The sequence below is a fragment of the Mugil cephalus genome, chromosome 10 (assembly GCF_022458985.1).
Source record: "Mugil cephalus isolate CIBA_MC_2020 chromosome 10, CIBA_Mcephalus_1.1, whole genome shotgun sequence".
Taxonomy (NCBI): Eukaryota; Metazoa; Chordata; class Actinopteri; order Mugiliformes; family Mugilidae; genus Mugil; species Mugil cephalus.
In genome coordinates, this window is record NC_061779.1 from 24,718,374 (window position 1) to 24,745,478 (window position 27,105).

Sequence of the window (27,105 nt, forward strand, 5' to 3'; positions counted from 1 at the left end):
TGTCTGTTTGTTTTTTAAGATACCTGCCTTAGGACAGCGGATGTAATTTAGCAGCTGTGCTATCTCCGGCATATTTATATTGATGCGTTTTGCTGATACAGTATATTGATTAATGTGCATCGTCCTAATCAAATAAATAAAAAAATTAAAAAAATAAATAAAGGGATGTTTGCCAAGTATCTGAATTGGGTAAGTGGTGGCCTCACACTGAAATGAGAAAAGATATAGAAGTATTGTGTTTATAATCATATTGTGCCAACACGTTTATTTTAAAGCGTGTGCGGAGCCTGTGTATTGCGGCTTTCTTTCACAGCCCAAAGGCATGCATGTTAGGTGATTCTAAATTGATCGTAGGTGTGCATGTAAGAAGCAGACTGTTTGTCTCTCTGTATTAGACCCGTGTTAGATTGGTGACCCATCCAGGATGCACCCTGCCCATCACCCAGTGACAGCTGAGATAGGTTCTGGCATGCGACTCTACAGAGGACAAGCGGTTACAGAAAATTAAGGAATGGGAGGAAAAAAAGACTGATTTTTAAAAGTTCTCACAAAATGCAGCATTTAATTGGGATCACAGACGTCCGTGAGTTTCTTCCCTCTCAATCTTTCTCTAAATGATAGTTCAAGGTGCAAAGAGCTCAACACATCCATTGGTGCACAACGGAAATTTCAGAACCTATTTATGATTCTTTGTTTGTTTGTTTTCTTCTACCATTAACCATGTCACGGTCCTTCAGGTTTAGCTAGTCATCCTTTAGGCGTGTCTCAGTGACAGATTTATCTGACATGATCACTTTGGTAATACTGATGTACATGTGTAAGCAGTTTTGACCTTAACCTTTAATGAAGCTTCACAACCAAGGTGTCAGGCTCAAGGTGTAAGAAGCAGCAAGAGTAAATTCTCAGGTAGAGTACTTTATAATGTCCGTGTGACTGTTCTTTATAAAGTTACTCCATTTTTGGCTGACTGGCTACAGCAGTAAACTGCAATCATAGATCTGCCTGTTTAGTGTTCTGGTCTGGGCAAAAAGTTGCTGTGATCTCCATGTGCCACAATGACCTACATGAAAACAATGACCTTTTTGGTGATGAGTGTATATATTAGATATATACACTTATCATATATATAAACTGCTGACCGCTCTAATGGAAAAACATGCCCTGTAGAAGCCAATGACGTAATAGACGGCCAATAACGTAATAAAAGTCCTGAACTGATAACGTTATAACTTTTGGATAATATATTGTCTGGTTATTGCATTATTGGCCTGGTTAAAAAAAATCTGTTGCAAATAAGCCAGCCAACAATATAATAATATACCAATAATATACCAATATCATTTTATTTAACTTTTAATTATTGGATATAACACTGATAAAATCTCTCCCTCTCTGTCTCCTTACATGTATTTGTATATTTAACTTGATGGTTAGAATTATTTCTAGTCCTGTCTGCTGCTCCTCAGCCTATCAAGCTAACTCCAAATTAAGTGGAAGCACACGTTTGCAAACGTACAGTGGTATGATCTGAAATATGTATGATAAGTAACTCAGTTTAGTTTAGTTTAGTTAAGCTATAATTATCTCGTATATTCACTCTTGTGAACGCTCACTGTTCAGTTAAGGATTTTTTGAACTCCCACTAGATGTCAATGGGGAGACCTTGACTTTCTTTTTCTCCAAACTTCCTTACTTCCTTTCTAGCACACATGGTGAAAGGTAATTGTCTCAAAGAACGTTACAGGAAATCTTTCCTGCCTCAAGCAATACGCCTGTTCAACCCCTCATCTGTATGTGACAGCTAACACACTGTACATCATTTGTTTTATCTATCTATCTATCTATCTATCTATCTATCTATCTATCTATCTATCTATCTATCTATCTATCTATCTATCTATCTATCTATCTATCTATCTATCTATCTATCTATCTAATCACTGATTCATTTACTTCAGTTAATTTTGTTAAAACTCTTGTATATACCACAATCTTATATATTTAGTGGAAGAGGATGAAACATTATTGAGTGTACTCAAGTTAACCAACTACAGGTAACTGTACGCTACTTATTAGCATTACTATAACATAAACTTTAAATAAACTATAACTATAAATAAACTATAACAGCTTGACATTATCAAGGGGTATCAACCTTTTTAAAGAAAAATGTGTGTGTGTGTGTGTGTGTGTGTGTGTGTGTGTGTGTGTCTTTTAGCTTATAACTTCTGGTGAATTTGGTGGAAATGATTGGATATATAGATATATAGAGAGAGGGAAAAAAAAGTTCCTCTCACCCTCACGGGGTGGTATCTGTGTCATCCTCAAGCTCAGGTCCTCTACTAGGAGTGTGGGAGTTTGAGGGTCCTGCACAGTATCTCAGCTGTTCCTAGGACTGCGCCCTTCTGGACTGAGGCTTCAGGTGTTGTTCCTGGGATCTGTTGAAGCAACTGTCCCAGTTTGGGGTTCACTGCCCTGAGTGCTCCTACTAACACTGGGACCACGCTCACCTTAATATTCCACATCCTTCCCAGCTGCTCTTTCAACTCTTTCAACTTCTCAACCTTTTCGCATTCCTACTTTCTGATGTAGGAGTCAGCTGTTATCTCCACATCTATCACCACCACCTTCTTCTGTTCTTTGTCCACCACCACTATGTCTGGTTGGTTAGCCAGACATTGGTTGTCATTCTAGAAGCTGAAGTCCCACAGAACCTTGGACCTATTGTTCTCAACCACTTTCTGTGGTGTGGCCCATTGGGACTTGGGTGTTTCTATTCCATACTGGGTACAGAAGATCCTGTACACTATCCCAGCTACTTGGTTGTGCCTCTTCATGTACACTGACCCTGCTAGCATCTTACACCGTGATACTATGTACTGGACTGTCAGGGGCATCTTAGCACAGTCTGCACCTTGGGTCTGGTCTACTCTGAACCCTACCACTCTCAATATCAGCCACTTCAATTTGATGGTGGTACATGCCGTGTAGGGGCTTGTCCCTCCAGGTTGTCTGCTCCTCTTCCTCTGCATGGTCAGCGGGTTTCTGTTTCTCTTAGCAGTTCATCATTTGGGGACATTTTCTTGATGTACTCTTGTATTTTTGATGTTTCATCCTGGACCGTGGCCTTGCCCTTTCCTCGTAGCGTACAGTCTCAGGGTGTTGGACTTGGGGTGATTCTGGGGAGCTTTCTTGTCTTGATATCTGTGGATTTTGTTTTTACCATTCAGCTGACTTTTCAGGACTTACTCTCTGGAAGTATTTGGTTGTGGTTGAATTCCTTGTGGCCTCCACATGGTTTCCACTAGCCTCTGGAAAACCAGGGTACTTGTAGCTAACTTAGATGTCTCCTATGTCGCCCCCTGGTAGGTCGACCCCTTCAGTTTTGATCATTTTGCCTCTCTTGGAGACCAACCGGCTGCACTTGTCCGATCCAAATGATATCCCAGTTTCATTGCTGCAGATCCTGGTGCTGTGGATCAGTGAGTCGATTTCTCTGCTGTTCATGGCGTACAGCTTCATGTCATCCATATAGAGTAGGTGGCTGATTGTTGCTCCACTTCAGAATTGGTACCTGTATCCACTCTTTCTGATGATCTGACTGAGAGGGTTCAGGCCTGTGTAGAACAGCAGTAGTATATGCTGGTATATGTCGCACTTGGTGTTGATTTGGGCACCACTAGCCATTGGGCATTGGTGTTGTGTGATACCTCTCTTTCCCACATGCCCTTCTAGTATTCTTCCACCTTAGCCCTTGGTGGGTCTGACCAGTTGTTATTTCCCTTCCACTGAGAGTACACCTTGGCTGGTTCGGTGGAGAACATCTTGCTTAACCTCCTATCTTCTGTCATTTTCAGCATTGATAGCATTAAGAAGGTTTAATAAAGATTACATTTTTCATGTGTGGTCATTTCATTTGAGAATACATCATCCTCAAAGAGGCATAGTTTTCCCATCATTACATGCATTATATGAGTAATTGTCTGTGTTTGTAAACATAAGTTTTGGAACTTAAATGACAAAAGGAACTAAAGGCAGGGCTGGACATAATAATTCTAACCATCAAGTTGAAAAACAAATGCTGGCAACAAAGAAAGAGACAGACACAGACAGAGAGATTAGACATTTTCACAGTCATATCCAATAATAAAAAGTTAAATAAAACAATATTGGTATATTATTATGTAATTGGCCAAAAGTTATTACGTTATAGGCTCAGGACTTTTATTACGTTATTGGCCTATCACATCTCATCTCATCCTGGCATCAGGTGAGAAGCAGGGTACACCCTGGACAGGTTGTCAACCTATTGCAGGGCTAACACAGAGACAAACAACCATTCACGCCCACACGCTCACCTAAGGTCAATTTCGAGTTACCAATTAGCCTAATAAGCATGTCTTTGGAGGTGGGAGGAAACAGAAGTACCCGGTGAAAACCCACATGGACACAGGGAGAACATGCAAACTCCAGCAACAAAGGCCCTCCTTCCACTCAATAGACCGTCTCTTGTAAATCCTGGAGATGCCAGTTCACAGTAAGTACCTTCAATGAAATACGTGGCAAATGATTGGATAAACCACCTGTATATTACCTAATTTCACCAGTGAGATCAATGGACCTTCTCATAGAAGTAAGCTGTAGAGGAAAACAAAGTCTGAGGATCTACGAAAGCAACAAGCAGCAAGTACAGCTAGGTATTTAGTTAGCATCTAAATACCTTTCTTGTAGTCTATGACGAAAATTTGCACATTATTGTATTTTTTAAAGACATGCTTCTCGCTATTGTCAACCCTGAAACATTCCCTTAGCTGCCAGTAGTTCCTCATAGAACAAGGATTGATCAAACTTCTGTGGTTGGGCCACAAGCATATACCTTGAGGCCAGGCAAGATGGATTGCGTGTCATCTTATGATTCTGCGATCTCGCGAGAATCCAGCTGCTTCGCAAGGTAACCTCACAGATGCTTCTCATCCATTTGAGTTTGAAAGGATGTGACAGGAAGAACAACATACAGCACCAAAATCCAGGTGTGCCAAGTCTGTAGAGACCGAACGGAACACGGATCATACTTTGGTCCAAGTTTGTGAGGCACGTTCAACTTAAATGCAATTTAGTTTTCTGTTGCAATTCAGAATAACAGTATCGGTATAGGTAAGTCTGAGGAGGTTTATCTACACGTGTTTACGACTGTCTCATGTGATAATACAATAATTATTATAACTGCGTTTTCCCTCACGACATGAAGCAAACTGAGGGGTTTGGGGGCACGTGGACAATTTCCCAAAACCATTAGCTTATTATTGATGACACTGAGAAATATTCTCCTCAGAGGGGCCACAGAAGAAGAACACAGAATGAGAGTTGAAAATGCTTTTACTTCCTGATAATGCAACAGCTACAGCAGAAGATAGAGTTTACAGGTGACATTACAGCAAGAGGTCGACTGATTCGCTAGAAAAAAAATAGTTTTTACTGTCAGGTTTAACTGCAGTGTTTGAGAATATACTTCTTCCCTGTAAGCAGGACTTTACTCTGTGAGCAAATGCTTCACAGAGCTGACACATCATTTCTTCACTAAAATCTGAAGAAAGAATAATGACTCTCAAAATCATACGGGGACAAAAGATGAACCAGTAAGTGTGTTTGGATTTACAAGCTACATTATTAATCAGAAAAATAAATATGATTAAATGATGCTACGCATAATATCTAACTGTAGTTTATCCTACATGTTTAACACAGTGCTAGAGACGGTTTGATTACATCCAAGTTAAAATTAGTTTTTCTACACTGTCGTATATCAGCAACATTCTTGACAGCATCATCTCATTCAAACTGTCTTGACAGTGTTTACTATTGTGGAGGGAGTCTGCAAAGTTGAGGATGTTATTATATTAGATGCATGTCGCTGATATACTGCATTTGTACTCCTGTAAATAATAAAAAAATAGGACATAGCAAAAGCTGCTCCCTTTCCTTCACCAGCTGTGCGTTATTGTCCGGTATAGCTAGCTTGCTGACTACTAGAATACATGTCATCATTATCACAAGACCTCATGCTTTTGCCACTAATTTCCAAACAGTTTAGGTTGTTCATTTCACCGAGTGGGTGACACTGCAGTGTCTTGTCATAATTCCTACATCTACAACTCAGAATTAACTGTGGGCAGTTATGTGGGTGTAAATAAGGTCTGGTCACGTCTGGATTCAAAACTGAAATATCCCTAGATAAATAAATGGATGGAGTGAGTTCACAATGGGATGAAGAACATAAACAAAAATGTCATGACTACTTCACCTCTGGTGAACATTGACTTCATCATGTTCGCCCACCCGCCACTTTCCAGTTTACAATAAATGAGGAAGTGCATAGTAAACTTAGCTGGGTACAAAGATAAAATGTATGGGATTGCATGCCTCCATTTTGCCAGCTGTGAGCTTGCCTGATAGACTGGTCACTATCTCATTAGATAGCATTAAGCAATGCCATTTTCCTGGAGGGACTTGTCCTTTCCTGCAGGTACACCTGCAACATTGTTAAGAAGCAACATCCACAGCTGCTAGATCAAAACTTTAGCAAAACTACTCTTTAATAGTTACAGTGGCAACATTTACTCCATACCAACTACTTCCTGTAATCATGCAATGGACCATTTGCAGCTTTGATCAAGCACAAAATGTCACAATAATGCCTAAATACTAATACACTTCATTAACAATCAGAGCTGGCTAAATGTGAATACATATTAGTCATCCTCTCCTAATTAAAAATCAACTTCAGTCATCTATCATCAGTCGACCTCTGTGTGCACAAGTTAAAACATTTGGTTTGTAGTGTGGGGGTTTACAGCAGAATTTGACTGTATACAACTTTATCAGATAAATCAACATAGCTGAGGGTTTTCACAGGTCTGCTTGCTTCCTACAAAAGCTCAATCTGTGAGCCATTCATTCAATATAGTCACTATAATCAACATTTTGGAATTTTTAACATCCTTAAGTGTACTTCAGAAACGTGTGCCGTTTTCATGGATCGGTTTCGATTTGGGCTGAAAGTTTGAACCTGTGAAAACCACATGGCTTAGCTACAACTGTAACAGAATCAGACACACAGACTGACGGCTACATCAGTAAACCCCGGCTGGCCTTTGGTCAGATTAAGATCAGGATAAAGCTGATGGCTGATTGGTTGGTGTCTGGAACACCGGGAGCTGCTACTGGTTCCCTCCTCCATCAGCGTGAGTCCAGCTCGACATTTGCAGAAAGGAAACAGGACTGCTGGTCAACAAACAAACAAACAAACAAACAGTCCAGTGCTGATGTTCAATCTCCTGTCCAAAGTTAAAATCATTTCCCACATAACTGATTTAATGAGTTCACTCTCTGTGCAGATAACATGAACATATACAGTATACATGAATCAAAGAAACAGACAAGACATCACCATCCCTAGTTCTTGGTGACTCTTATAATATTAGTGTGGACCTTAGCAAAATACCAGTACAGGTGGTTCTGCTACATGCAGATTGCATTTGTGAAGAAAATGAACCCAGTGGACACAGTGAGCAGCAGCTACAGAGATCAGGTAGGAGTCAAGGAGAATGTGCTGTGAATGTGTTACCCATGGACACGATGGTTGAATATCAACACTGGACTTTACAGACATGTTTTCTTCAACAATCCCACAATTGACATGTCCGCATCTCTCACAGTGAGGAGAAGTAATTTAGACACAAACTTTTTTGGGACTTAGACAATAAACAAACACTTCCAGCCAAAAGTTTGCAGACAGCTCAGTCCACATTCCTTGCTTAGGTGGTTCCCAAACTTTTCACAATGCCTTACAGTTCAAGCCCTCAGTTTGTGGTTGGGATTACTCTATTTATGTCTATTTATGCAATGCAAATTGTGATGGAAATAATTGCAATGGAAATAAATGCAAGATGCCGTTATGATTTAGTAATCATTACATTTTATGTCCTTTTCCGAATTGTCTAGTGGTGTATTGACATTTTTGCATCACTTTTGTCCTTTTGCGTCTTAGCATTACCCCCACCTGTGCAGCAATGTTCAGCTGTCCACATACTTTTGGCCCTCAAGGGTATCTCATTGAGACATTGAACAGTGGAATAAAATAAATTAAGAATGTTTTGTCTGCAAAAATATATTTGTGTTGCCTATGAATCTTTGTTGATTTGTGGAAGGTTCAGTTAAGTATCTTGAGGTAATATTAACCAGACAGACAAATTCAGATCATCATGTTGTACTGAAAATAAACGGCTACAGCTTGAACTCATACTGAAGACATGTATCTGACCATTAAGTGTGTGTTAAAGCAGTAATTCTTCAGGCATTTTTCTTTGTGTTTTGTCTTTGCTCAGACTGAGTTCATTTGCATATTGAGCAGAAATGGAAGATTCACATTCACTTGTGCGCTGTTCAGCTTACTCAGCCACCAACCACACTGACACGCAGCTTTTTTGGACCGAAATTAAAGTGTGACATTTTTCATATTTTTGTCTTGAATTTCCAAAAACTAAAATATGTAAAAATACAATTTTAAAGTTACGATTGAGCTCAGGACTTCCTGGAGACAACTCTAACAGAGCAGTTTGAGAAGCAGAGGCCTGAGAGGAAAAGTCGGCGTTATGCTTCTCCATAACTACTGTCCATTTGCAGGGGATTTGCTTTCTACTTGAAAATGAATCAATCCCAAAACCTAACAATCACCTGGCTCTGGGAATGACTCTGGCAGGTGCCTGGCGTCCTATAAACATGTAACAGATAATTCAAAATAATAACTGAACCTATATAAGACGTGTCTCTAATCTACTAATATGATCTAACCTCAACAAGTCCATACACCCATGAGACAGAGGCAAGTCTGGCATAACAGAAAAGAAGGAGTGAGAACAAACTCAAGACTAAGATCTACAGGTCATTTCATAGACAATGACATATAAGCACCTTTCTCAGAAATGAAGACGTAACCAAGCCCATGTTGCACTGATGAAAGAAATACTGACAAAACAAAGCCTCACTTTCATGAATGGAGTAGTAACTAAATCAAGAGCCAAACACTAGAGTCAGCTAGAACAAATCTGAAATCTAAGAGTGAAGCTTTACTCTCCAGGTCTGCGATTCCTGTTCTGCAACACGCTGCTACTTTCCAGTGAACACTTTCACACTGGGAAACTACACAGACAGACAGACTTTCTGTCTATGACAAAATCACTTTGATCTTTCAGACACGGAACATAAATGATTCACTGCTGAGTCAGCAAATCCCATTGAGTCACATGGTGAAAGACATGATGGGTGTCACATGATGGCAGAGGCAGCAGTGACAGACAAAGAGAAACGTCTCCAGTGTCTGAAAGGGAACAACAGGGGTCATAGATCTATATTGCACAAGGGTTGGAGAGATCCTCAAACACAGGCGGTTCCTCAATCCCTCGTGCAAACAGCTTGATCAGCTGGCAGTGCACTCTGAGAAACGATGGAAAAGTAGTTTAATTAGAGAAAAGATGTAGGAAAAATATAATTAAGACAAATTCACACTTAGAAAGTTCTAGAAAGTTGTGATACCTGACGTCGATGGCTGTGTGGGTTAAGATTTCACCATCGCAGTTCCAGCTGCTGTAGACAGGCGCACAGCCACAGGCCGGGTGGTCTCGGCAGATTTGGCTGAAGATCTGACGTTTGTTATTCTCCTGCAGGTCCAACTCCAGATCTGAATCACTCTGACAGTGACGTGGGGTGAAGCGGAAACGCCGTACGCGGTGAACTTCAACGAAAGTCAGGTCAAACTGATGTAAGAGAGAATAAGGGAAGGAGATCATACGTTACGAAACCTCAACATTCCGTGAAATATTCATAAATCAGAACACGTATTAATTATCTATCATAGTACCTGGTCATCTTTGCTGGTGTGTCGGAGGAGGTGTCTGAGGAAGTCGAAGCGGGAACATTTGCGGACTAAGATGAGGTCAGTTGTGCCGTCTGCAAGGTGGGCGGCAGGTGAGAGGCCCTTAGGGCTACGAGGACAAGCACAGCTCATACTGGCAGCGTTTATAGCAAGGAACTTCCCTCGGACCGTCCTCCACTCATCACTCTCTGAAACAAAAACCACCAGAGAAACAAGTTGTGTGAGAGCTCTCCATAGTTTGGCTAATGTTTTATCATGTTTTATCACTGAATCGCATCAATAATAAAAGCAGTTGTAATGTGAAACACCTTGTAAATCTGATCAAACCAGAACTCCAGAAAAGCCAGGATACTGGCCAATGAGGCTGTTCTGTCCACTACTGCTTCTGAAGTCAGGAATGAATTTGGGGAACATTTCAGTAACCGTGGTCAAGAAATGTGTAACTAAATGAATGAACATTGAAAAAATATTTTTGTGTCAACTTTCAGAAGGTACTATATGCATAGGGCTTTTCACATTAATGTTGCTAATTCTTGTTTCTTGTGTACATGAGAATCATTTGGAGTGTCTCAGGGCTCTATCCACGGCCCACTTTGATATGCAAGGAGGATACAACATAATGAAGCCACACTAGCACCTTGTGTTTGCACATATATTTCAGTAATCTTCTCAGCATGTTTAGAATCTATTTGTTTGACTCACCACAATCTGACACTTTATCCATCTCGTATTTCTCAGCTTTCTCTGAAAGTAGCTGCCCGTTGTGCTGACAAACCACACAGCTGGAGATTAACAGAAACACCACCGTTATTGTTTGTTACTGTGTTGTTGGTTTGGGGTCACCAGTCAGAAATCAATCACAAGCTGATAATGTGAGTCTGTAAATGAAGCTCTCACCCAGAGCGACATCTGGCAGCATCTCGCGGTGTTCCTATGATACCTCTGGCTGGCAGATAGGACACTGTTCCTTCGTAGTAATGATGAGTCAGGAACATTTTCAGACCTGCAGTATTAAGGACGTCAACACAAATCCAGCTCATACATTCAGATGAATAATCTAGGATTGCTGAAGTTGTCAACATCTCAATACAAGTTGCATTTCTACCTGATAAATCATATCTGGCTGGTCCCATCCATCTCTTCCTCTCACTGTCAGTTAGCACATCACCATAGAAACCATATCCCAGCAAGGAGACAGAGTATTTCAAGAACGTGTTGTTGTGGTGAACCGAACACACGTCCATCGGCTGGGAGTCTCCTGAACACACATATACATGTGTTAATGTTTCAAATGTTCATTTTCAAAGAAACATAATTAAAATCTAGGAAAGCATTATAATATAACATGCAATAATGACTGCTCGTGGCTGTTCTAATTTATGTTAATCCTGTTAGAAACACAGCTGAATCAACAGCTCTCTCAGTTACCGTTCAACAAGCTAAGATTATGAGCAGGACTGTTGTTTTTACTAGTGTACCTACGAGTGTGACTTTCATTTCTCTTCTCTTTCATTTCATTTCTCTTTATCAAAAACACAAAACAACTAGTTTAAAACATGGAGATGGATTTAGTTTTATTTTCGAAATTATAGTGAATAGTGAAAAATATTGACCCAACTATTCAACATGAAAAAAATAAATATATTACAGTTAGAACCAGTAAATGTTTATAAGTATTACTTTAATAATAACTATTATTCAATAACCATTAGTAATTAAATGTAGTGTAATACTGGCAAAATTTTTCATCTTCTTATAGCTAAGTTCTGCACTTCAATGACCCATAGATTTTCAAGTCAGAACGCATGAAACCCTCTGGAATAATTACAGTATATGTGTAAGCAGAGCACGTAACTAACCTACTATGATGTGCAGTGCAGAGGTGACAGGGTCATTGGTGCCCACAGTGGCAAAGCAAATACAGTCTGTTGAACCTGAAACACACACAATATCTGTCAGAAGAAACAACAAGCAGAAAGTACACAACCAACAACTACCTAATGTTCAGCAGTGAAAAGCATTAAGGTGAAGCGTATGACTGAAAGTACAGACAACATCAAATATTCACACTCAGTTTTGAAGCTGCACATTTTCCAACACCAACACCTGCAGTGATCACAGCAGCCATTAATTGACCAGGTGTTCTGCTCTGCTTCTGCAGAGGAAAATGATGTCTCCCTGATGGCTGTGAGCGTATTTATAGAGCACTTAAGCAGAGCACCAGAAAACACCAAGGACACAAACAAGCAGAACTGAGAAACAAGGTCACTCTTAGTATCTAACTAACACACGTTCTGTGACTGTCTGTCAACTGTTAAAATCATTTCAGAGTTTCACTCAGTCATGTCCCAGTTTATTTATGTTTTGTTAACATACAACATTTAGTTGTTTCGGATGCATTTTTTGTGCAGACACAATCTATCAACACTTTTATACGAGGCTGTGTTCTACTGTGTGACATTCAGTTAATATTAATAGAGATTCTTAAACCTTTCTATGCCTATTTCATTCATTTGTAGCACCATTATACTCTGATAAACTAAAAATGAGAAGTATGACTTATAGCAAAGTTTGTCTTGAAGAAAATTCAAGGACAGTTAAACTAAACAAATCAGTGCATAGGGAGTTAGCAGCACCTAATTCCAGACTAAAGAGTTTAATTTCAAATTTCATAACAATGCAACTGATGCTTCAAGTCATGTAACTTTACCGCACAACGCCTCTACTACCCTCTGTGCAGCCAGAGAGATCAGCTCATAGATGTCTTTAACTGGGATGTGTGTTACCTGCAGGAATGATTCCGATGCGGAGCGAGCAGGCAGACAGTGTTTCATCTGGACAGTTTGGATCCACACCACTATCTATCTGCGTCCTCCAGATTAGCCCATGTATGATCTCACTGAACATGCCATCCCCTCCAACACACACCACACTGAGCCGGTCAAAGTTAGAATGAAACACACCACAGGTTAACTGACTGATTAATCAGAAATGTATCATCAAATATATAAATCACAAGCCAATCATAAGCAGTCCAGGAGATGTGTTCAGTGCAGTGCTTTTACTTTGGCGGTACACCTATCTTAGACATCTTATTAGTTGTCTTGGACTTCAGTATATTTACAGTATGGAATACTTAACTTGCATTTCTTTTATGAAGGAGCTTCTATCGGGAATGAGCAAAAAAAACCCCAAACAACTCACCCATCAAACTTCTTGAGGTCTGATTGCGTCCTCAGGTGATCCCGGGCATGGTTGGCGTACTCCGTCACTATAACAACAAACAGTACATACAGACACAGAGATTAGATGTAAATCTCTGGCACAGGAAGTTGAACAGCAGATGTAAGTGATGAAGGCCATACCTATAACATGTGTGGAGATGCCCGCCTGGGCAAACAAGGGGGCGACCTTCTGCTCGTAGATGCGTTTGCCTTGCCGCTTCCCACCGTACGGGTTGATATAGACCAGTAGGTGTTTAGGTCTGCTGGCTGTCAACACAAACCACAACATCCATGTCACAGACAGTTTCTGGCAACAGTGCGTGCTATTGAGGGTTTGCTGGTGTAAAGTCTTACTGATGGTAGAGAGCTGGTCTCTGATGCTGCTGACCCAACGTTGACACAGTGTCTCGTCTGAACATGTGAAGGTGACCTCAGCACATCGCCAGCGGTGCTGCCGACACCGATCCACGTACATTACTGAAACGAAACCATGTCAAAACTGGTCATTTGATACCATTTATTGATTGACACAGTAAAATATCTCCAGATTATGAATTTGTTTTAGTAAAGTACCAGTATGAACGACTAATTTTAAAGTTTGAAAGGGTTACAAAGTTACTTCACAGACTTGTAATTGTACAAACTTGTAGGTAGTGAAGAACTAGAAATAGTGCAGATGTCGGAAGGTAGGAAGTCTGCCCAATTGTCCCAATTTCACCCTGACGCTATTTAATTTGTTGTGGAAAGTTAGTCTGGGTCACACTTGTTGGGTTCTTTATGCAACAGTTTCAGTAGTCTAAAACATGTAATAAAACACTAAAGCCAGCAGTAAAGTGTAAATCACGTGATGTCCCAGTCTTACTGATCAGGCAAACTCAACAAGTGCAGAAACCATCAGATTACCTGGTGAAATCTGATTCCCTTCTTCCAACCCTGCATTCTCACAAGTTGACCGGCACACTGTGTAATGCTCCAAATGTGGCTCGTGCCCTCTCAAAATCTTTGCTGTCCACATTGTTCTGTGTTTGTACCTGTAAAGGACTGCCCGCAGTCCTTTCCATCTCTTTCCTTGATCTTTTTCCAGCTGCCATCGTCACTAGGTCTGCTGCCGTTCTCCTCTTCCTCTCTGACAGAGATGATCTCTGACACTGACACGCTGTGGCACACACCTGAATAGAAAACATCATTTCTTAGCTTGTCCAGGAGAGACCTCTCTGATTTTCAACATCTGAAGTAGATACCATCAGACAACCTTTCATTTTCACTTTCCAGAATGATGTCACTGTGAAGAGAAATTAACCCACATATTCACTGTGATGCAGCCATTTCACAGTATTTAAATAAATTAAGTGAAACCAGCAGTTGACACAGATCAGCAAATGGTGATATGCGGCTTAAGTGACAGAGAGATCTCTTGCTGCCTTTGCTTGAGAGTCGATCTCAGGATACTCATATCTATGTCATACATCCACAGGTATGTGCGTACACGTTACATAATGTTAACCCTGGGGACGGGGAGGGAACTATGGTGCAGAGATCAGCTTTCAGGAGTAAAATCATGCTGCCGTTCTCACATGGACGACTGTGGAAAACTGAGAAATATGAGACGTAAGGGGCCATTGTCAACTATCTGCTACACTGTTCCTGAAAACAACATGGCACAGAGGGAATTATTTGTAGCGTTAGCAGCATTATTTTGCCTTTCACAAATGTAAATGAATTCAAGTTAACGTACAGACAAACATTACCTGGAGCCACCTTACTCTGGTGGCTCCACTGAGACAAAACAATTTTTTTTTTTTCTAACAATAGTCCAAAACTAAAAGATATCCAATTCACATTAATATTATGGTAAAGAAAAGTGCTAAATTCTTACATTTGAGAAAAGTACGATTTTACCAATTTCAAGAGGGACAGAGTCAAAACTCACCTCAAATTTAGACATTCATTAGTCTTCAACTGTACAAACTCTTATAAATAAAGACAATTCAGTTTGGACTACCCTTGATAGCAGGCCTATTGAGAGTAAAAAGAAAGAAAGAAAAGATTTTCCAATATTGATTTAAAAGATATCAGTTTATTGTTAATGAGTTCATCATTTAGGCACAATGTCCATGGAGAACACTACAGAGGAAGTCAGTGCCTTCCAAAAACATCACACAGTGATTGATACTTAACATCAATACTGGAAAAATGTGTCATTAAATGATGAAGCCAAATTGAATCGTTTCATAAGATGCACAGCACTACACATAATGTGAAAAGAGCACGGCAAACCAAAATAAAGACATCAAACCAAATGTGAGGCAGCATCATGGCCGCTCTGCTGCTTATGGGCCTGTTTTACGCGTATGGGCAGTAAAGACACAAACAATTACAGCTGTTTGTGTGTATTTCCCTGAAGCACATCGTCTTACCTCTATATGTGTGAAGATCACATTTTATGATAAAATATGATAAAATGCGGAAACCCAAGTCATTCTGAGGGGTTTTCATACTTTTCATTATATACATCTAATTTTTTGGAGTAAAGAGAGCAACAGAATTTTCTAAAATGCCAATGACATTTTCATGTGTTCCTTTAAATAACATTTATTTAAGCAGATTTTATTAAGAGCTACAAGCTGAGCAAACTAGAGCAAGCCAGCAAACTACAACTATCCAACACTGGACCAGGCGCTACAGGGATGACAGCATGTTTCTGCTAGATCTGATGTTGATGGACACCGCATCAAAACTGATACTTCTTAATCCTCTGAAGAAACACTCTTTATTCCAGTGTGATTTTTGACATTACATTAATCAAATTGAGACTAATTCATAAGATCAAACATGTTTGGAGTCGTTTGGCAGTTTAGACAGCGAGTGGAATTTCTTTTATTTTTTAAGGTTCTTGATGAAAACTAATTAGCCTTGTTCTGGAGCAAAACTGCCGGTCGACTTATAGAACACAACAAGGCGCCCATAATTCAGCCATCAGACCAAGAAACATGTCCTAACAGGAGCACCACAACCACTAAACCTCCAATTGGCAGGTGGAGGTGGCCCACTACACTGTGGGGACTAAATCTCATACCTGAGTCTGATTGACGAGTGAATGAAGGAATACAAAACCCTGCAGGAAAACCACACAGTTACTTAACACCCAAGCATCTAGAAAAGTCCCAATCCTAAAATAGTGTTGACTGGGATGTACTATAGGGCTGCAACAAGTGATTATTTCTGATTTTACTGTATAACTGTAGAATACACTGCAAGAATGAGCACAACTAGATGTGTTTGAGATCTGTTGCCTGTAGCAGCTAATCTTAAGTAATTACCCTCAGATATTTCAGACTCAAAAGTTTCTGTGTATTCTCATCTCAGATTCTACTACCACTTCATCCTCACTAGGGTCACGGGGGTTGCTGGAGCCTGTGCCAGCTGTCATCTGGTGAGAGGCGGGGTACACCCTGGACAGGTCACTAGTCTATCAGAGGGCTAACACAGAGACAAACAACCATTCACACTCACGGTCAATTTACAATCACCAATCTACCTAACAAGCATGTTTTTGGAGGTTGGAGGAAACTGGAGTACTCAGAGAAAACCCAGACACGGGGACACAGGGAAAACATGCTCCACCCAGAAAGGTCCGAGTCGGACCTTCTCGCTGGGAGGCATCAGTGCCAACCACAGAGTCACTGTGCCGCCTCCCTATACTGACATGTACACTGCACAATTAATCTCACACTATATCTTTACATGTGCACTTTCCCAATTGTTAGTACATGTTGCAGAAATATTAACAGCACCTCTCAGAAGCAGCAGACATTCAACATCAGGAGGTCAGACAATTAAGTATCACAAGTGGAGGACAATTATAACACAAACACTGCTGTCTTGTTTCATGTTTAGGCATCTTGCAGGTCTCCCTGCTGTCGCCATGACAGAGAAAACGAAGGCCATGTGCACAACACACAGCTGGGTCTTGTTAGCTGAGACAGTGACTTGGATGAGACTGAAGGGAGTGTTAATGTGCTGAGAACAAATGCAGTTATTTTAGGTCTCCGGGTCTCCATCATCACAGCTCTGGTTTGTGTTTAAATAGACTGTGAATCAGTGCTGAGCTGAAGATGACAGGCCTCTGGACACAATGACTCAGTAGTGGAAATAAGGTCACTTTCTGAGGATGCAGTGGGTCAGCGGGTCACAGAATCACCTCAACCTTGCCCTGGTACTCTGAATATTAGTCAGTTCACAGCTCAACAGTCCAAGTGATTACTGAAGACACACCTACAGACTGACGAACTGTTCCACCACCAGACCTTCAACTGTGAAATAAACTCATTTGCCACTAAAGTCAAGTACACTGAATGATCTCCCGTTCCACCACATCTCAAAGGTTCCTCTATTGGATTGAGATCTGGTGACTGTGGAGGCCACTGGAGTACAGTGAACTCATTGTCATGTTCAAGGAACCAGTTTGAGATGATATGAGCTTTGTGCCATGGTGCATTATCCTGCCGTCAGTAGATGGTACACTGTGGTCATAAAGGGATGGACATACTCAGGTAGGCTGTGGCATTTAAACCATGCTCAGTTTGTACTAAGGGGCCCAAAGTGTGCCAAGAAAATATCCCCCACACCATTACACCACCACCAGCAGCCTGAACTGTTGATACATGGCAGGATGGATCCATACTTTCATGTTGTTTATGCCAAATTCAGACCTTGTCGTCTGAATATAGCAGCTGAAATCAAGACTCGTCAGACAAGGCAATGTTTTTCCAATCTTCTATTGTCCAGTGTTGGTGAGCATGTGTGAACTGTAGTCTCAGTTTCCTGTTCTTAGCTGACAGGAGTGGCACCCGGTGTGGTGTTCTGCTGCTGTAGTCCATCTTCTTCAAGGTTCTGTTGCCTTTCTATCATCTCGAACCAGTCTGCCCATTCTCCTCTGACCTCTCACATCAACTGCCGCTCACTGGATATTTTCTCTTTTTCAGACCATTCTCTGTAAACCCTAGAGATGGTTGTCAGTGAAAATCCCAGTAGATCAGCAGTTGCTGAAGTATTCAGACCAGCCCATCTGGCAACAACAACCATACCACGTCCAAAGTCACTTTAATCCCCTTTCTTCCTCATTCTGATGTTCAGTTTGAACTTCATTTGGATGATCCAGAAGAGGATGGGGAGAATGTCACAACCAAAATAGAACTTTCTGGTAAAAACTCAACTTGTCGTGTTTGGAGGAGTAAGAATGCTGAGTTGCATCCAAAGAACACCATACCTACTGTGAAGCATGGGGGTGGAAACATCATGCTTTGGGGCTGTTTTTCTGCAAAGGGACCAGGACAACTGATCCGTGTTAAGGAAAGAAGGAATGGGGCTTGTATCGTGAGATTGTGAGTGAAAACCTCCTTCCATCAACAAGGGCATTAAAGGTGAAACGTGGCTGGGTCCTTCAGCATGACAATGATCTCAAACACACCGCCCAAGCAATGAAGGAGTGGCTTCATAAGAAGCATTTCACGGTCCTGGAGTGGCCTAGCCAGTCTCCAGATCTCAACCCCATAGAAAATCTTTGGAAGGAGTTGAAAGTCCGTGTTGCCCAGTGACAGCCCCAAAACATCACTGCTCTAGAGGAGATCTGCATGGAGGAATCGGCCAAAATACCAGCAACAGTGTGTGAAAACCTTGTGAAGACTTACAGAAAACGTTTCACCTCTGTCATTGCCAACAAAGGGTATATAACTAAGTATTGAGATGAACTTTTGTTACTGACCAAATACTTAAATTCCACCATAATTTGCAAATAAATCCTTTAAAAAACTGACAATGCAATCTTCTTTTTTGTACCTATGATGAAAATTACAGGCCTCTCTGATCTTTTTGTGTGGAAGAACTTGTACAATTGGTGGCTGACCAACATCAGCAAATCAGAGACGTGCAGCAGCAAGACACTGCCACCACGGATTCAGTGAGTTAGCTGTGGACTACAAATTTAGTCCAATTTAGTCTTCTACTTACCTTAGTAAACATGGGCTAATTGGCATAATTCAAAGTTAGCTGAAGTCTCTACTTGTGGGCGGTTTTTGAGATGTTTGACATGGGTTTCCGCTTCCTAAACATATTTATGGATGGATACTAGATATAATGATTTCAACGTAAAATGTCAGTCGGACTGAATCATCATCTGTATGTAACATGTATTTGAGTTATTGCCTGTCAAGGTTTTGACTCCAAGAAGTACTGTGATTCTTTTTTCTCTCTGGTCAGTCAGTAATCATAATTTATCTGCAGTTTTGTAAAAACGTTTCTCACCTGTCTGTTGATCTAGGCTGTGAAGATAGCTCATTTGTTGATCACAACACAAACAGGGTACATTCTTTATCATAGTATAATTTTGTGTGCAGTTTTTCATTAAAACTAAAATATTCTGATTTTATTTCAGTGTATTCGGTGGTTTGGTTTTTTTCCCTCTCTTCATGCTGGTTAAAAAAGAGAACAGCCAAAGAAAATCACCTCTGGGGATCTATTTTCTGTCACTTCACAAACCAATCAATGATTTGACTTGTGGGGGATGCCAAGAATCTGTCATTGCAGGCTAAACAGTTAAGTTACAGACTAAAACCAATCGGTTGAAATATGCTGATAAGCTACAGTCACTTTGAGCAGCTGTACTCGGTTACTTTGCATCACAAAATCAAATGACTGAATAATGACAGTCAATGATATTGGGGTAGGAGTGATGGACGTACAGGCAGCAGACAGCTCAATAACAGCTCTGTGCAGCTCATTGTCTTTCAGAGCTCTTCAGATGTGGTGGATATAGTGGAGCCTCTAAAGAGCCAGAAATTTCTCAGGGAAGTCGCTGGAGCTAAAGGAGAGTGGATGCTGGACTCACACTCCATGTGACCACAGAATCAATGGAAATTAGTAGTAAAAATCAACAAATGCACTAAAGATATTGTGTTGTTTAACCCTTCAGATTATCTAGAATACTGTAGAGAATGCATGAGGTTTGCTCTGTATTGTTCCTTCTCCTGCCAGCTGCAGCCTCAGTGTGACCTCCACATATTGGGAGTTATGTAACCGGATATATCGTGACTCATTTATTAGTACGTTGCATCCTACGTCATATTTTGTACAGTTAACTGTGTGTACAGGTCCAACAATGTCTCAGTCCCGGCTACATGCCCCCTCTGTGTCCCGTCTGCCTTACTCTGTTTATCACACGCGGCACTATTAAATAGCCTACACATAAACGCGGACAGACAGACGTATTATCCGGGTCTTACTGGGTCTGAACGGGTGGTACACCGGGCTGGAGACCCGTCTCTTCCAGGTGAGCAGGGACCGGCTCAGGCTCACATCGTACGCAGCGTTTCTGACGCGGAGCTCGGACAGCAGCAGGAGCCTGCCGGGCCTCTCCATCTGGGTCCGTCCGTCCGTCATGCTCCGACCTTCTGCAGGCTGAGGAGGCAGCAGCAGTCCCAGTGCGGTTACCTCTGTCCGGACATGCTTCCGGAGGTTACAAACCCCGAAAATAAACACTTGTTAAAGCGAAACTTTGTCGACAATACGTGGCCATGTAGCGGATTTCGGATGTTTTTTTTTCCTGACAGATAGCGGTTTTCCACTGGATGTAGGAGGTGCTTGTGCTGCATTCAAGAGCTTGCAGAAAATCCGTACTAAGATTAGTAAGCGATAGCATTTTGGCCTTGCCCTAATATTGGCCTATAGTGGCACGGCTCTGTCGCATAAAATGTGACACTTTTATCATCACTAGATTAATTATCCAGAAAATTGTCGGCCCAAAAGGATAGGATTTTCTGATGAAGAATTGTCGCTGATACTTTTCTAATCTTTCGGTCTACCACTACATACGCGCCTTCTTGATCATGACATCATTAATTTGTATATGGTCACATTTTATCAAGCATCACATAGGCAAATGAATTGAAATAATTAAAAAGCGTGGAAGTTATCAGTTTTCATTGCTTTGTTTAGTGAGTAATTATGCGCCGTGGTCACAAACCCAACTTTAAACAGAACTTTGAAAGCATCAGCAATCCGTGGGCTCTGTCGTCATCACGTCCTCTTACGGAATCACGGCTCAACAAAGAGTCTGCCCCAAGGATGTGTTTAGCAACACAGTTCTGTCCTGTTCCTCTTTTTGTATGACACCTACTAAATAAAGACTCAATGGAATTTTACTTCTGAATCATAGTTTTTTATCTGTTTATTTCAGCTCTCACACATTTTCCATAAGATTCTCCAACAATGAATAATGTAGAATAATTATTCATATGGGTGGCAGTACAATTATTCTATATTGAATATACACTACTGGTCAAAAGTTTTACAACACCCTAATTTTTCCAGTTATTTATTGCAATTCAAGTCATGCAAGCCCAATGACTAGCTCGAAATGGTACAAAGATAAGTACTGAACAGCCAGAGGTACAAAAAAAAAAAAAAAAAAAAAAAAAAAAAAAGGTTTGGTTACCCAAAACTGAAAACTGAAAAATAATGTACATTTCAGAATTAAACAAAAAAGCCTTTTCAAGGAAAATGAAGTGGGTTAACAATTAGCCTTAAAAGCTGGTGCTACTAATTCCTACAGGTGTTCCAACTTTTCTTGATTACTTACAACCCCCTCTGTCTGCATAAAAGCAGTGTTGGAACACACTGTGGTACCAGACCCTCATGAGCATCAGGTGAACAGTATTGTACTGCAGAAAGTAGTGTGTTGCTACAAAAATGGCAAGAAAAAGGCAATTAACAATGGAAGAGAGACAGACCATCATAACACTTAAAAATGTAGGTCTTTCCTACAGGGAAATTGCAAAGAAAGTCAAAGTGTCAGTGAGTACAGTTTTCTTCACCATTAAAAAGAACTCAGAAACTGGGGGAAACTCTGACAGGAAGCAGTCTGGCAGACCCAAAGCCACAACTGAATCCGAGGACAAGCTTCTGAGAGTTAACAGCTTGCGTGATAGGACAGCTTCAATGGCTTCAAGCACAGCTTAATAGTAGTCGTAGTAAGCAAGTCTCAGTTTCAACTGTGAAGAGAAGACTTGGAGCTGCAGGTTTGACGGGACAAGTTGCAGCAAGAAAGGCATTGCTAAGATGTCAGAATAAGACAAAGAGGCTCTCCTGGCCACGAAACACCGCCATTGGACTACTGAAGACTGGAAGAAGGTATTATGGACTGATGAATGAAAATTTCAAATCTTCGGTTCATCACGCAGGATCTTTGTACGCCAGCGATGTGTGACATCAACTGTCAGACATGGAGGAGGAGGTGTAATGGTCTGGGGCTGTTTTACTGGATCCAGGGTCGGTGACTTGTACAGAGTGTGCGGCACCCTGAACCAAAACGGCCACCACAGCATTCTGCAGCGCCATGCAGTACCCTCTGGTATGCGCCTAGTTGGTCAGGGGTTCATCCTACAGCAAGATAATGACCCAAAACACAAGTCCAAGCTATAACAAAACTACCTCAGGAAAAAGGAACAAGATAGTTAGCTTGAAAACATGAAGTGGCCAGCACAGTCTCCAGACTGAAAACTTTAGAATACATTTTGGTCTATAAATTGATTCCATGATCTCTTTTTCAACTCAAATTGCTTATTTGTTCTATACTTTCATTTCAGAGTGCAATGACACAACAAACTGAATAATTTTCAGTAAAAAAAGTATAGTGTTCTAAAAGTTTTGACCAGTAGTGTATATATTCAAAAATATGTTTTCACATAGTGTTAAACATTCCATGTGTGTAGTTTTTCTTATTATTATTATTAATAAGTCGTTTTATTTATAAACCACTATTCATTAAAAATCTCAAAGTGCTACAAAGTACAGTAAAACCACAGAATACACAATAATAATGTAAATAATGGAATAAAATCAATTTGTATGATCATCTACCTGCTTTTCAGCAGAGGTGTGGTGTGTGGTTGACAGTGAGTTAGGGGAATGTGAGTGGAGATGGTTTGGTCAGCTGTTCATCATCAACTTTGTCTCTTTGTTTCTCTATGTATTTGTGTTTCCTGTTAGCAGGTTGAAGTGTTAAAGGCAGCAGCTGGGTTCTGTTTATAGCTCAGACCAGCTGTAGCTCACCAGCCTGGAGAAGGTTTGTGAGGAATATGGTGACACATGTAAAACATGTAGCCTGACCTATTATGATTTAAACCAGACTTGGACTTTGGTGTAATCTGACTGGTCCAAACTAGTCAGATCATATTGTGGAAGTGAAGCTACTAAGTAATCATTAATTCAAAAATGGACATACGCTACTTAGGTGTACTTCAACACAGTCAGCAGGGGGAGCTGCTGCTACACAATCTACCCTGGATGTGGCGGAGCTGTCCCCCTATTTGGGTTTCGTTTTTTTATTGTTATTAATGTGGGCTTGAATAACAGTTGTTATTCTGAGACCAAACACCTTTACCCTGAAGTGTACCTCAACCCTATTAATTATACATATCTGACCTGTACAACACCGTCTTTTTACATGTCATTTTACAACAAGCCACTTGCCTTGTCCACAGAAGTCACAGATTCTTTCTTTCTTTTTCTTTTTTTTTTGTCTATCTAGTGTACTCACAAGTCCATGGGGGGCTATAATTTACAATCCATGCAGGATTTTTTTTTCTTATACAAGTCGAAATATGATCAATCAGAATCAGAAAAAAACTTTATTTATCCCAGAAGGGCAATTAGGAGGGCAAAGAGAGGTACATAAAATAAGAGCAAGAGAATAAGATAACAAAAGAATAAAAATTGCAAAAGTGGGCAAAAAAAAACAAACAAAACAGCATATTAAGTACAATGGCAGGCCTGCTGCCAGTAACAGAATAGGGATGGATTGTGGAAAATAATATCAAGACTCATATGTATGAAAAAAAAAAAACAGAAAACAGCAGATAATTATGACAAATAAATAAATAAAATAAAGTGAGGCGTGGTTTTAAAAAAAAATTAAAGTGATATTGTAGTTGTATTGAAGTGTCAAAGTAGCATTGCACAAGAGGTAGTATTGCACAAGAGGACATGTGATATTGCACTTGAGTGTAACACAGGAGGACTTAGGTTATTTTATGACCGTCGTATAGTTCTTAGAGTTCAGGAGGAGAATAACGTTGGGAACAAAGGTTGCTCTCCTCCTCTGGGTCTTACAGGCCGGACATCGGAACCTGCGACCAGACGGCAGCAGCTTAAATGATGGAAACAGAGCATGGGTTGAGTCCTTGAGATCAAGGCTACATGTTGCCTGTATGACAATAATTTAATCTTTCCTGCCATTTAATGTAGTAAAATTGAACTCAGTGCGTTGAAGGCTGATGCTGGTTGGTCAAATCTTTCCTCTTTTAATCCCTGAAAAGGAACATGTGACGGATCTGTTGATGAGGCAAGGCTGACTTCATCATATAAAACCCAACAAGAAAATACATGGGGGATGACACAGAACATGAAACTCAAATAAAATATATCTATACATATAATTTATAGGACAACGGTTAAATCCTTCATCATGGCCTTGACTAATCAGTCTGTTTGAACTTTAAATGATACCATTTTCTTTTTTTATTTGTGGGTAAAATGTTATTAAAAATGCATATGTTCACATGAGTATTTGGTCCAGTTCCTTAAAACCTTTGAAATAAAACAGAAACATGCTTCAGGTTAAAAACATCCTTAGCATCTCAATAGAAATAGTAGCTATTGTATATGATAATTTGTTTTCCACCCCTCTTTCTCCACTGTTTGAACCTTTCCTCTCGATCATCTTCACATCCACATCTTCATATATATATATATATATATATATCGTTTCCAGTTAAATGTATTTTCACAAAGAAATACATTTATGTATTAGGGCTGTCAGTATATCTAATTGCAATAAGTTTATTTGTGACTAACACAAATTTTTTCAGCAATTTATATTTTAATTTTTAGATGTTTGAACCAGCAGTAACTCAGTTCACAACAGCACATGCAGGTACTTTGTTCTTGTCAAGATAACCACCTGGCAGGACACTTTGAAGCTGAAACTGCTGTTCAAGAGAACCATGTCTTTATTCATTTTTAGCCAATATTTTCCACTTACTGTCCATCTTCTTCTTTGACACTTCAGGAGGTATTACTGTCCTCCACAGGATAAAATTAAGCACTACAGTCCTAATTGACATTCTGCTTGCTTTCACCAGCGTTACTGCTGCTTTGATCGTTTCAAGTCAAAATAAGTGATACTGTGTGTACATCAATCCTGCATTTAAAAAAAGGCATTGAGTTACACTAGCCCTAAAAGGTTTGTGTATTTAATGGTAGCAATAGTCAGCAGAGAAACTCACAGACAACAGACTTCAGAGTGGCATAGACTGACACATGGTAACATGGCTGTGACAGCAGGCACTGCACTAAGAATCTGAAGTGTATCATGTTTGTAGACAGCTATTATTTTTATTTCAGGAAGGTGGTTGTTTCTAACCATTTGGTATGATATAACATATGATATAACTTAAAGGACACTGGTGCAGTGTCCACTACTGGAAATCTGTGAACCTCACTGATCCAACACAACAGTGTCAATCTGAATGAACTACTTAAGTCTGGCTATTAAAGATGTGAGTGAAAAAACAACAACAATGAAGTTTTCTTTAAATATATTAATCTCCAGCACAACGAGGATTCACTTAAGAGGATTTCCCTATGAAGATAATCCCTTTGTATTAACTTTGATGCCATGTATGTCTTTTTATGTTTTCAAATGACATGGTTCAGTCAGTTTGTATATAAATTTGTGCCATGAACTGCCCAGACCTTCCTGGTTGACCTCTGGTCATTCTGCCTCCACTCAGTTAATCTGAATGGCAGAGTTTCAGGCTCTGTGTATCTGCGATCTGTTGGTCATCATTGCTTGGTGCTGTTCTGGGCCAGCTGCTCTGCTCCTCCACCATCGTCCATTTCAGATGACATCACCCAAGTGAACACAGCTGGTGAGGCCGTGTCGGAGAGACGGCCGTTTTCTATACATCATTTTGACCTACGCTTCCCTCTTCCTCCTCACCATTGAGGCACCTTGCTTTCTTGCTATGACCTGAGCTCTGGAACGTCAACATCCATCAGAAGCCAGAGAGGTATTTCTTGTCGGACTCATTCCTCTCTGCTCTCAGCCTCTCAGGGGAGGAAAGTACAACTGCTGGTTGGGTGACCTCAAAACATGGTCACAGGGTCAAGCTTAACAGCAGTCTTCAGAATAAGAGTCTTCAACACAGTCATGAACTGCAGCTTGTGTCTTTACAAATTCAAAAATACAATTGATAAAACTAATGGCAGAACTATTTTAACATACATGCTTATATGTATATATGGAATTTATAATTAATCTTACACAGTCACTTCAAGATGATGTAGACCCCAGCGCTAATTCATTGCCACCGTTTTCCCACATTAATCAACCTGTTTGTACTTGTGAGGATTTGACAGTTAAGTCTAAAAGAGTGTAGGGGTAAAGCTTTGTACTGCTTCTGATATCTTAGACTTCTGTCCTGAATAATGAATCATAAAGCTTTCAGACAAATTAGTACCTAGTTGAATTTTATTTGGGAATTTTATTTTTGAGATAAGAATTTTTTTTCTCCCCGTTTTGTCCCATTTTAATTTTTTAACGACAGCTCTGAAAAAATCTTAATACAAAAAATTACATGACAGCTGTTTCAGGTCATTGATTGTACGTCCTATTTATTTTTCCCCACAAACATTTGAAATTCACAGCTGAAGCACAGCTACAGCTTTCACTGAAAATTCTTGAATGAAAGTCATCAACACTGGGATGATGACAACTAGGATGATACTCCTGTGGGTTGTATCATAGCAGTTAGGGTAAACCACCTGCATATTTCTGGTTTTTCATACATGGCTACATATTTTATTGCAATAACTCTGCAGCTTAAAAAAAAA

General features: G+C 40.3%; 1 protein-coding gene across 1 annotated transcript; it reads right to left on the bottom strand.

Annotated features, from left to right (window-relative positions):
- Window positions 1–5,358: 5,358 nt before the first annotated feature.
- Window positions 5,359–21,466, bottom strand: LOC125015017 (ceramide kinase-like). The gene is made up of 13 exons (XM_047596640.1): window positions 20,436–21,466; window positions 14,187–14,324; window positions 13,510–13,632; window positions 13,297–13,422; window positions 13,136–13,202; window positions 12,718–12,863; window positions 11,791–11,865; window positions 11,037–11,189; window positions 10,829–10,934; window positions 10,634–10,713; window positions 9,917–10,119; window positions 9,592–9,812; window positions 5,359–9,492 (listed from the first exon to the last, which is right to left on the bottom strand). The coding sequence occupies exons 1-13, from the start codon at window positions 20,590–20,592 to the stop codon at window positions 9,405–9,407; spliced, it is 1,683 nt and encodes a 560-aa protein (XP_047452596.1). The 5' UTR covers window positions 20,593–21,466; the 3' UTR covers window positions 5,359–9,404.
- Window positions 21,467–27,105: the final 5,639 nt, after the last annotated feature.